The sequence below is a fragment of the Dromiciops gliroides genome, chromosome 1, assembly GCF_019393635.1.
Source record: "Dromiciops gliroides isolate mDroGli1 chromosome 1, mDroGli1.pri, whole genome shotgun sequence".
Classification (NCBI taxonomy): Eukaryota; Metazoa; Chordata; class Mammalia; order Microbiotheria; family Microbiotheriidae; genus Dromiciops; species Dromiciops gliroides.
The window spans coordinates 37,911,001-37,923,285 of NC_057861.1; the positions used below are offsets into that span (position 1 = coordinate 37,911,001).

The 12,285-nt window shown below is 38.3% G+C and overlaps 1 protein-coding gene across 1 annotated transcript in view; it reads right to left on the reverse strand.

The window, feature by feature from the left end:
* Positions 1-1,767: 1,767 nt before the first annotated feature.
* Positions 1,768-12,285, reverse strand: part of SLC15A4 (solute carrier family 15 member 4) — a 47,461-nt gene continuing 36,943 nt past the window's right edge. Inside the window, exon 8 of the mRNA XM_043975210.1 lies at positions 1,768-2,031. Coding sequence (XP_043831145.1) covers positions 1,883-2,031 — 149 coding nt within the window. The 3' untranslated portion in view covers positions 1,768-1,882. The remainder of the gene's footprint in view (positions 2,032-12,285) is intronic.

A 12,285-nucleotide genomic window follows, 5' to 3' on the forward strand; every position in this document is an offset into this window, starting at 1 on the left:
GTAGCTTAATAAATGCTTACGCCCTTGCCTGGAAGATCATTTAAGGTCTCCAGACAGGAGAACTGAGCACTGAAGACTGATGTCCTTATGAGAAATACTTCTTTTCAGGAATAAGGCCCATGGGCCATGAATAGCAACCCTGTGTATGACTGTTCATGATGGCTTTGGGTGGGAAATGTCACTAGCATCAATTATATGCATGGATTTGGGTCCTGGGGTAGATATTCCTCAATCAATTCCAGCTACCCAGGACAAAGAATCTAATTTGTAAAGAGACAAGCTCAATTCCATTATAGGAAGTAGGAAGGAAAGAGGGAAAAGATGAGCTGTGAACACAGGTGATTCCTTCCATGTGTACCCTTTGGTATATATGTCTTCTATCAATTTAATTAGCACCCCTCTTAGGAAGGGGAAAGGAGAGAATTTACCATGACTTACTACCTGCTTATAATTTCAAGAAACCAATCAATACCACCACCACTAGAACCAAATTCTTCACTTGGTTACTCTCTCTTCCTCTTCAATCAAATATTTCAATTATCAAGAAAGGAAATAGTGTGAGCTAAAATACAGAGATTAGCAAGAATGTAGAGTGTTTTTAAAAGTCGAATCTTATCTTTCTCTGGAAGACAATGAAAAGTTTGGGGAGGGTGTGACATTGGAAGAGCTAGGGATCTGTCAAATAAACTTTTCTGCTGGGTAAGGGACAGACTAAAGTGACAGGAAGACTAAAGCAGGGGAAGGAAGAACAGGTTAAATAGTGAAAGGGGGAGGAAATAAGTTATCAGAAAATATTAATGTTCCACATATGAAATTAGACATAGATGGCTGGGGATGCAGGGACAGAAGAACAAAATTTCCACATGCTTAACTTCAGGGTTTGCAAGGTCAAAAATTTGTCAGATCTCATGTCTGATAAAAAGTTTACTGGTGAACTAGGGCTGAGATGGAGGAGGAAAGAATTTGGTTAGTTTGAATGCACAAGGCCAAGGCACACATTGATACATTCCCAACTCTGACGGTCCACACACTTATCGCCACCCCACCCCCCAAAAATTCTATTGGTTCTGCCGTCCAACACTGGAGAAGTCAAGTCTGGCATGTTATAAAACAGATACTTCCTCTTTTTTTTTCTTTTTTCTTTTTTTTTTTTTTGGTGAGGCATTTGGGGTCAAGTGACTTGTCCAGGGTCACACAGCTAGTAAGTGTCAAGTGTCTGAGGCCAGATTTGAACTCAGGTCCTCCTGAATCCAGGGCCGGTGCTTCATCCACTGGGCCACCTAGCTGCCCCCAGATACTTCCTCTTAAGAAAGAGTTTACTTGTGACTCCTTCCTATACAAATGTACATATGCACTGCGACTGGCCATTTGTAGAACACATTCCTAGATATCACCCTTGAAAGAACATTATATGATATGATTGTACTGAATTTGACTGCTTGCTAGGACAATTATACTAAGATAAGTATCCTGAAGTTATCAATAATTTTATACTGTCTGATAAGGGAAAGATTCAAATTCAGATGCAAAGGTACTGTGGAATTCAAATAATTCTAAAACTAAAATAATATTTTAAGTGGATTAATGCTGGTTCCACAAAAGGGGGAGGGGATGGGTCAGACAAAGTAAGTTTTTTCAAAGTTCTTACTTTAAACTTGCTGAATGATGTATAAATTTACCGAAGAAAACTACCAGGGGCTCCAAATGTAAGGATAAGAATGAAAAAGTTTCCCAGCTCACCAGAAAAGAAAGTACAATAGACACAGGTAGAATAAATTGTTGTGCATTTAATTGCGCCTCTTGTCCAATCCATAGCTTGGCAGTATAGTAAAAATCTGCAAGGTCAAGGTAGTTTCCCTGTGTACACACAGGTCAGGGAATATCAGGATTTGCCATTGATGAGCATTCCATTGGCCCGAGATCGTTGCCTGTCATATTTCACGGAGACAATCAGGAAAAGCAAGAGGGTCACTCCTTGGATAGCAGCCAGCAGAAAAAAGTAGTAGTCCAGGTAGCAGCCATTAATGTTACCTAGAGAGAGGGCAGAGTAGGTTAGCTGAGGTGGCAGGGCTTCCCACAAGAAGTGACAGGCTGTTCCTAATGCTCTCTGAGGGCAGGGGCTTCTGTTGCCTCTTTGTACCCTAAATACTCAGCATAGTACCTGGCCCAGAGGTCCACCAAATGGTGGTGGACTGAATGATTTATAAAGAGGCATTGGGAGCCAAGACAGTGGAGCAAAGACATTAAACGCACAGAGCTCCTGACACAATCACCCCTAAAACAGCAATAAAAGAACCCCTGGAGCAGAAAAATACACAAAAATACAGACTGAGATTATTCTCCAGCTATAGATAGATTACAGGGGGCCATGAGTAAAGTCCAACCCCACGATCACTCCGACAGAGCTCTGAATCAGCTACAGCACCAGTGTCTTCTAGAACTGAGCATGTAGTCAGGTGAGAGGGCTGAACAGCTGGCTGGGAGAGGGGAGTGCAGGGGTACCAGCGGGACATAGGGAGGAATTTGGCTGTCCCACCCCAGTGGGGAACCAGGAAGAAATCCTGAGCAGCGGGAGGCCGAGGTGGGGGAGGGGTACAGGCTCGTCAAGGCTAAGAACCACACCACAGAAAGCTTTGCTGGTTGGTTGTCTAATAAGTAAGTAGGCTTGAGGTTATCTCTGGACCAGAGAACAGGCCAGGCAAGAGTAAAACCTGCCTTCCCTCAAACCAAAACACCTGAGACCCTCTGAAGCTGGGAACAGTAGTGGAACCAAAAAACAGGGACCCCAGTGGAGAATTTAAAATCAAGTAAAAGATGAGCAAGCAAAGAAAGTTCAGAACTATAGAAAGCTTCTTCAGCGACAAGGAAGATCAAGGGGTACCATCAGATGAGGAAATCAACCACAGGGCCCCTACATCCAAAGCTTCCAAGAAAAATATAAACTGGTCTCAGGCCATGGTAGCTCTCAAAAGGTATTTTGAAGAGAAAGCAGGAGAAAAAGAAGGAAGATGTAGAAAGAGGGAGGAAAGAATGGAAAGAAAAATGAGAATGATGCAGCAGAGTCATGAGAAAAAAGTCAACAGCTTGAAAAGCCAAATGGAAAAGGAGATTAAAAAACTGTCTGATGAAAATAATTGCCTAAGAATTAGGATTGGACAAATGGAAGCTAGTGACTTTATGAGAAACCACAACACAGTAAAGCAAATCCAACTGAATGAAAAAATAGAGGGCAATGTGAAATATCTCCTTGGAAAAACAGCTGACCTGGAAAACAAATCCAGGAGAGATCATTTGAAAATCATTGGACTACCTGAAAACCATGAACAAAACAAGAGCTTAGACACCATTCTCCAAGAGATTGTGAGGGAAAATTGCCCTGATATTCTAGAAGCAGAAGCTAAAATAGAAATTGAAAGAATCCACTGATCACCTCCTGAAAGAGATCCCAAAAGGAAAACCTCCAGGAACATTATAGCCAAGTTCCAGAACTCCCTGGTCAAGGAGAAAATATTGCAAGCAGCTAGAAAAAAGGAATTCAAATACTGTGGAGCTCCAATAAGGATAAAGCAAGATCTAGCAGCTTCTACATTAAAGGACCAGAGGGCATGGAATATGATATTCCAGAGGGCAAAGGAACTGGGACTATAGCCAAAACTCATATACCCAGCAAAACTGTGTATAATCTTTCAGAGGAAAAAATGGGACTTCAATGAGAAAGAGGACTTCCAAGCATTTGTGTTGAAAAAACCTGAACTGAATAGAAAATTTGACTTTCAAATACAAGACCCTGGAGAATCATAAAAAGGTAAACAGGGAAAAGAAATCACGAAGGACATTAAAAGGTTAAACTGTTTACAGTCATACATGAGAAAATAATACTTCCAACCCATAAGAACTATTTCAGTAAGGAATACACAGAGGACACAGGTCTGAACTGAATATGAAGGGATGGTATTTGTAAAGCATTTATTTTTTGTGTATCCTTGTCCTTTGTGGAGCAAACGGGGTGGGTTGTCTGGTGTCTGGTGCTGGATTTGGGCTCTGGGCCTCCTGGGCCCAGGGCTGGTGCTTTGTCCACTGTGCCACCTAACTAATCCATGATGACATCTTTAAAATAGGGGTGAGAGGTAGGAGGAATAGACTGGGGGAGGGGGCAGGGGAGAAGTAGAATGGAGAGAAGTAGCTCAAATGAAGGAAATGAGAAAAAAGCCTATGGAGGGAAGGGGAAGAGGAGGAAGGAGAGGGGGAGGAAGTGAACCTCACTATCAGCAGAATTAGCTCAAAGAGGGAATAACATACATATCCAAGCAGGTATAGTAATATATTTTTGCCCTGAGGAGAAGTGGGAGAAGAAGGAGATGGAGGGGTAGGGAGAAGAGGGGAAGGAGGGAAGGGAATTTTCGGGGAGGGAACTGTAAAAAGTAAAACACTTTCGAGGAAGGTGAAGATGTTCTGCATAACAGCACATATATGACATATATTGAATTGCTTGATTTCATAGGGAGAGTTGAGGAGGGAGGGAGGAAGAAAAATTTAGAAAACAGCATTGGCTCAAAGACCTTAACCTCATCAGAGTGGGCTCAAGGAGGGAATAACACACACACACACACACACACACACACAACTGGGAAGAGTAATCTATTTAACCCTACAGGAAAGTAGGAGGGGAAGAGGATAAGGAGGGAAGGGTGAATGAAAGGAGGGTAGAGTGGGGGAGGGGGCAGTCAGTAGCAAAACACTTTTGAGGAGGATTAGGGCAAAGTAAGACAGACAATAGAGTAAATATCATTGGAAGGGAATGGGATGGAGGGAAATAGTTATGATGATTGACTACAATGTCAAAAATGGTGCCTCTTCAAATTCTCTGTCAAGTTCAAGGTACTATATAAAAATTATGATGAACAGAATGCTATCAGAAAAACCTGGAAAGACCCACATGAACTGAAGCAGAGAGAAATGTACTGTATATAAAATAACAGCATTAGTGTAAGATGATCTGCTGGGAAGCACGTGGTTATCTTCAGCAAGGCAATGATTCAATATAACTCTGAAGAACTTATGAAAATTGCAGTTCATCTACAGAGAAAGAACTGATGGTAGCTGAAAACAGACTGAAACACATTTTTTTAGACAATTCCTTAGTCTGAAGTTTTGTTTTTATCTGTTTTCTCTCACAACCTAGATAATGTAGAATTGTTTTCCATGACTACTCATGTATAATTTACGTTAAATTGTTTGAGTTCTTGGGGTCGGGTGTGAGGGGAGGGAGGAAGAGAAGTTGGAACACAAAGTTTAAAAAAAAAATTGATGTCAAAATTTGCTTTTACATGTAATTTGAGAAATAAAAGTCTTAAAAAAAAGAGGCACTGGGGCAGTGAGGTGGCACTGTATTGGATAAAGCACCAGCCCTGGATTCAGGAGGACCTGAGTTCAAATCCGACCTCAGACACTTGACACTTAATAACTTCGAGACCCTGGGCAAGTCACTTAACCCTCACTGCCACGCAAAATTAATTAATTAATTAATTAAAAAATTAAAAAATTAGAAAATAAAAATAAAGAGGCATTTCAGCCAGTTCAGAAATGTCACAAATTAGATTTTGCAAGAAAAGCAATAACATGACATTTAATTCGTAAAGCTTTCTTATGATTTATTAAGCAAACAAACCTAAGTAAAATACATTTAAAAACATTTAATTGCAGCACCCAACTAACCAAAGATTGGTTTTGGTGATCAGAATGATTTTATTAATAAAATGTTATTTTCATTAGATAGGTAAAACAAATAAAGTTTATGAAGTATGATAAGCCTTTATAATGGTCATCTATGAATGGCCCTTCCATTAGCATCCTGCTCTGGTGTTTCACAGTGGTATGGAAGTGATCCTAGAATTGTAAAGGGTATGCCACTAGAGCAAAAGCTCTAGATGGTCCTAAGAAACATTTCAAGAATGGTCACTACAGTAAAGAGACTTCCCACTCAGTTGGCTCAGGGATGATGATTCTTTAGCCATAGCAACTCTGAAAGACAGTCTATGAATCAGAGTGGCTGTACCTGGTGGAGGGCACATCCACACCAATAAAATAAAATATCCTTCAAATACTGAAGCATGGTTATGATTTGTTAATAAATTAAAATCACTAACTAATAAATTTTTAAATGATGATCATAAACCTTAGCTAAATAGGTAAATATTTTAAAATTTAAAAGTCAAAAGTTTTCCTTCACTGAATACTTAATGGAATACAGCTTAAACAAAATGTTAAGTGAATAAAATTTAGGTAAACAGAATATTAACAACTTTAATTGTTCTAAATCTTTTCAAATGCTAATGATAGCAGTAAGACAAAAGAAAAAAATTAAAGGCATGAATGTAGGTAAAGAGAAGACAAAACTATCCCTACTTACTGGTAACATGGTATTCTCAGAAAACCCTAGAAAATCAGCAAAGAAATTAATTGAGACAATAGCTTCTGGAAAGTAGTGAGATAAAAATAAACCCACAAAAATATCATTTTTTCTTTATAGCAACAGGAAGGGCAAAATCTAGAAAGAAGTCAAAATGGCTAAATGTATAAAATATCTGGGTCTACAAAGTATACTCAAGAGTCATAGAGATACAGTTGCAAAATACTCTTCCAAGAAATAAGGAGCAATTTGATTGGAGAGATGTTCAGTCCTCATATCTGGGCCATGTCAATGTAATAAATCAAATCTAAGTTATTACAGATTTAGTGCTATAACAAACAACCAAAGGGATGCTTCACAAAGCTATATAAATAACAGTAAAGCTCATTTTGAGGAAGCAAAAGTCTGGAATCAAAAAAGAAATAATAATCTTAAAGGAAAAAATGTTAGGGGAATAGCTTTTTCAGTACAAAGAAGTATCGAATTATCAGTATTATTTGGTACTAGTAAAAAAAACCGGAAAAGTCAGTGCAACGGACTAGGGGCAAAAATTAGAAGGAAAATAAATAGCTCAGAAAAGAAAGGTGGAAAACTTCACTAAAAGTGGTAGAGGCCCTGGAAAAGTACAGAACAAACAACTCAGTGCAGACTGCAGGACATATAAGAAAAAGTTGAAAGACAGGAAAAAACACTGAAGAAAATGTAAGGTATCTGAAAAACAGGAATAATAAAATGGGCTATCCCAAATGAATATAAATGCAAAAATACTGAATAAAATATCAGCAAAGAGGCTAACACAACAACATATTCAAAAAGATTATTGTACAGTACGGCCAGATTGGATTTACACCAGGAATGCAGGATTGATTCAATATTAGGAAAATTACATGCCTAACAGATAACATTAATAATAAAAATAATAAAAGTCACATGCTTCTGTCAAGAGATGAAAAAAAACTTTTGAAAAAATAGACCATCAGTTTCTGTTTAAAACATTAAAAAGCATGGGAATAAATTTAGCATTCCTTAATGTGGTAAAAATCTCTCTCTAAAGCTAACACTGTCTGTAATGGAGAAACAGTAAAGGGTTTTAAATCAGGAGTAAAACGAAGCTGTCCACTGTCACTTCTAATATTTGACATGATTCTAGCTATAACAATAAGACAAAGAAATTGAGGGGATAATCATAAAAGACACAAAATTATTGCTTTTTGTAGATTACATTTATAGAGAACCATAAAGATTCAACTTAAAATCTGGCACAATAACACCAGTAAATAAATTCATAATGAAGGAAACTACATCAGATAGCTTTCATAGCTATAGCTATGTTTGGAGGAGAATTTTTTACCAAAGTACAGAAGTGTTCAAAAAGTAGAAAAATACATAATTTTGATTACATGCAAATTTAAAAGATTTTGTATAAACAAGACTAATGCAATTAGAGTAAGAAAGGAAGTTGTTTCTTCAGAAAAAAATCTTTGCATCAAAAGTCTCTGATAGAGGTATGCCTAATATTCAAAATACATGGGCAACTAACAGAAGATTTAAGACCTAGGGCAATATATTCTCCAATGGATAGATTCCCCAATTAATAGTAACAAGAAAACTGCAAACCAACTGACACCTAGCAAGTTAGTTAAGCTGGAAATAGTATTGGAGAAGGTGTAGAAAGACAGGCTAGATACTAATATACTGTTGGTGGAGCTGTGAAATGGTTTCCAATTCTAGAAAGTAATTTGAAATTATGCAAAGAAATGTACTTAAACATTTCTAAATGACCTGCAACAAAAATGACCAAATCCCTGTTGGCATATACTGCAGGGAAGTCAAAAAGAAAAAGAAAAGTCTCATATGCACCAAGGTATTTATAGGAGGTTTTGTTTTGTTTTGCAGGGCAATGAGGGTTAAGTGAATTGCCAAAGGTCACACAGCTAGTGTCAAGTGTCTGAGGCCGGATTTGAACTCAGTTCCTCCTGAATCCAGGACCAGTACTTTATCCACTACTCCACCTAGCTGCCCCAGAGAATTTTTTTGAAGTAGAAAGTGGAAACAACACTGATACTGTCAAATGGGAAATGGGCAAATACAATGTGATATATGAAGACAGTGGATTATTTCTACACCATAAGAGATGAATATGAAAAGTAGAGAGAAGCAGGGGAAGACACATGAACTGATGCAAGAGTAAAATTAACAGAATCAGCAAAATATACACAATGACTCTAATAATGTACATGGAAAAGAACAATGAAAATGAAAACAAAACTGAGTTCTGTGTAACTATAGCAATCAAGCTTAACCACAAAGAGAAAATGCACCTTCCCTTCTTTCTAGAGATGGGGGAATATGAATATGAAATATTGCCTATAATGCCAGTTTGGGCTGCTGTAGTATTTTCTGAAAAGGTACCCATAAAAGGCACACCTTCAGACAGAGACAGCAAGCTCTCTCTCTCTGAAGGTGGGGAAAGGGGAAGAGTTTGATTGTGGACCCTAATTCTAAGTTCACACACCTAGATGAGTTTACATATCAAAAAGAAAAGTCAATTAAACCAAAATAAATCAAATACAATGAGAAGAATCTATTGATGAATTTTCCACTGAGACAAATACATAAGTTTTATGGACTTCAAATAGCAAAGGAGGCCAATGTATTGCATTTTATAGTACATCTACTTTTCTAAATCATGCAATGAAATTATATCCCCAAATTTAACAAAAAGCTCGACATTTAGCTCTCCCCTGCATACTGAGTAGTGTTGAGTCTAGTGTGGATTTATGTTCTTTCTAAAAGTGTTGAGAGGTGCACATGTTGGAGTGGGGAACAGCAGACAAAGAATAGGAGGAAGAAAATGTTTCAAAAGACTTCAAAGGAAGAAGAAAATGCCTTCTTTCATAAGTTGACTGTTTTTTTCCAAAGCACTTCAATACAAATGAAGGGAGGAAAAAAAGATACTTATCCTCAGGCAGTGAAAGTCACAAATGAAACATCTATTAGATGATGGTGCAATAATCTGTCACATCTCATTTTCAGAGAATGAATCTACTTAAACAAAGGCCTAAGCCTCCTCTCATCCTCTCTGCTTACTATTATTGGAAGATAAAATGATGCAGTGGAAAGAATGCTGAATCTGGAGTCAGAAGACCTGTGTTAAAAACTTGGCACTGCCACTTACTATCTATATGACCTTGGATAAGTAACTTAATAACTCTGGGCCTGTTTCATCAACTGTAAAATGATCTCTAAAGTTCCCATAGCAGTAAATCTATGGTCTTACTGAACGATTCTGCTGAAGAATCAGGTAGGGAAAAAGATCTAAGAGTTCTTCCATTGAAATCAATCCATTCCCAGAACAGTTTTTTTTTCTCTACTACATCTGTTTTATGCACTAGGCATATAGAAATATGCTATGGTGGTAAAGTACTGGGTGGGTTAGAGTATTCCTCTAAGGTCATATCTCAATTTAAACTTCTATATAGGGGCAGCTAGGTGGCACAGTGGATAGAGCACTGGCCCTGGATTCAGGAGGACCTGAGTTCAAATCCATCATCAGACACTTGATACTTATAAGCTGTGTGACCCTGGGCAAGTCACTTAACCCCAATTGCCTCACCAAAAAAAAATTTCATTAAACTTCTATATAAAGAGGGGGCTCAGCAGAGACATCTAAGTTTCTATCCAGCTGCTTGACTGTGCACTTGTCTGACTTTACCATGGCCAAGGAAAACTTCATCATCCTACCTGGTCCTCACACTCCTCATAACTCTCTGTCCCTATGACTGGAGGGCAGAACCAAGAATTCCCAAACCTTCATTTAAGGAAGGGGTTCAGCAAAGACATCTTTTCATTTCCATTTGGCTTACTTCCCCATCATGCCCCCTGTCCATGCCCTCCAACTCTCCATCCCTTATTTTTCAGCTTCGTTTTGTGTCTCTCCCTATTAGATTATAAATTCCTGGAGAACAGGAATCATCTTTTTAAATTTGTATCACCGGCTTAGCCCAATGCCCAGCACTTGGTAGGCACTTAAAAATGGTTATTGGCTATTTTATAGAAGGATAAAGACATCTATAACCAAAGTCACCAAAGGCAAATAACTAATGTGCTACCCATACAACTTTGTCAGGAAAATTATCTTTGGCTTAACTGAGCCCAGGAGAGCCTTGTATAACTTCCAGTGGTTATTTCTTTGTATGAGAGTAGAGTTCAAATTAAGAATGAAAGTTAGGTGGGGGGCGGCTAGGTGGCGCAGTGAATAGAGCACCGGCCCTGGAGTCGGGAGTACCTGAGTTCAAATCCGGCCTCAGACACTTAACACTTACTAGCTGTGTGACCCTGGGCAAGTCACTTAACCCCAATTGCCTCACTTAAAAAAAAAAATAGAAAGTTAGGGAGCATTATATCCAATGTCTGGGTGTTTTTATTTATTGCTTGGCTAACAATGTGTTTTTAAGAAAAGATACAGAGAGGAAGGCAGCTAGGTGGTGCAACGGATAAAGCACCAGCCCTGGATTCAGGAGGACCTGAGTTCAAATCTAGCCTCAAACAGTTGACACTTACTAGCTGTGTGACCCTGGGCAAGTCACTTAACTCTCACTCTCACACACACACACACACACACACACACACACACACACACACACACACACACCCTCCCAAAAAAGAGAGAAAAAGCAGGGTAGCAATCATGATCTCAGACATAGCTAAAACAAAAATATCTCTAATAAAAAGAGATGAGGAAGAAAAGATACAGAGAACATGTTTGGTTGTTTCTAGGTTTGGAGCCTTTAATAAATCATTCAATCAACAGGCATTTCTTTATTAAGTGCCTATCTATGGATCAGAACACTAAGAAAACAAGTACATATAAAGAAATATACAACAAAAGGTAAATAAATAAAAACCTATACAAAGTACTTAAATACAAATTAGGGAGGGCACTAGTAATTGAGAAGATCATGAAAGACTTCACACAAAGATGGTGCCTGAATTTTATCCTAAAGAAAGAAAAGTATTCTATGAGATAAGAAAGGAGAACATGTCAAGCATGTGAGGCAGCAAGTATAAAGGAAAAAAGAGGAATGTTATGGTATGAAAAACAGAGAGATGGCCTGTTTGGCTGGACTGCAAAGAATGGGAGGGAAAGTAGTGCCCAACAAGGCTGATCTGGTTGGGGCCAGGATGTATAGGGCTTTAAAGCGAAACAGAGGAGCTTATCCTAGAAACAACAGGAAGCCACTGGAGTTAGGAAAATAAGAGACGTGCTTAAAGAAAACTGCTTTGGCTGCAAAGTGTAGGACAGGCTAGAGTAGGGAGAGAAGAGGCAAGAAGGCCAATTTGGAAACCGGTCCAATAATCTAAGGAAGAGGCAATTAAAGTCTGAACTAAGGTAGAAAGAAGGGGGTCTGATCTGAGGGATGATGTAAAGGTAGAAAGAGCAAGCTTTGGCAACTAACTGTATTGTGAGATGAGGGAAAATGAGGAGTATAATGCCAAGATTATGAACCTGAGAGACTGGAAGGATTGCAGTGCTTTCAAAGGAAATGGGCAAGTTTGTAAAAACAAAGGGGCTGTTGAGGAGAAAGATGAGTTTAGTTTTGGGTTGTATTTAAGATATCTCCCATACATCTCCCAACCCTCAACCACTTCATTATTTTTAAGTAATCATAAATCAACAGTGATGTGAGAATCCTCCTAGCTCCCACCACAAACACAAACACACATACACACAAGTATATGTGTGTGTGTATTTGTATATGTAAAATACTATATGTCTATTATCTTTATATAATATACCACTTATAAAATGTTTTTAAAACAAGAATTTCCAAGAAACACAACCATATCATATCTATTGTCATTAAAACTCCCTT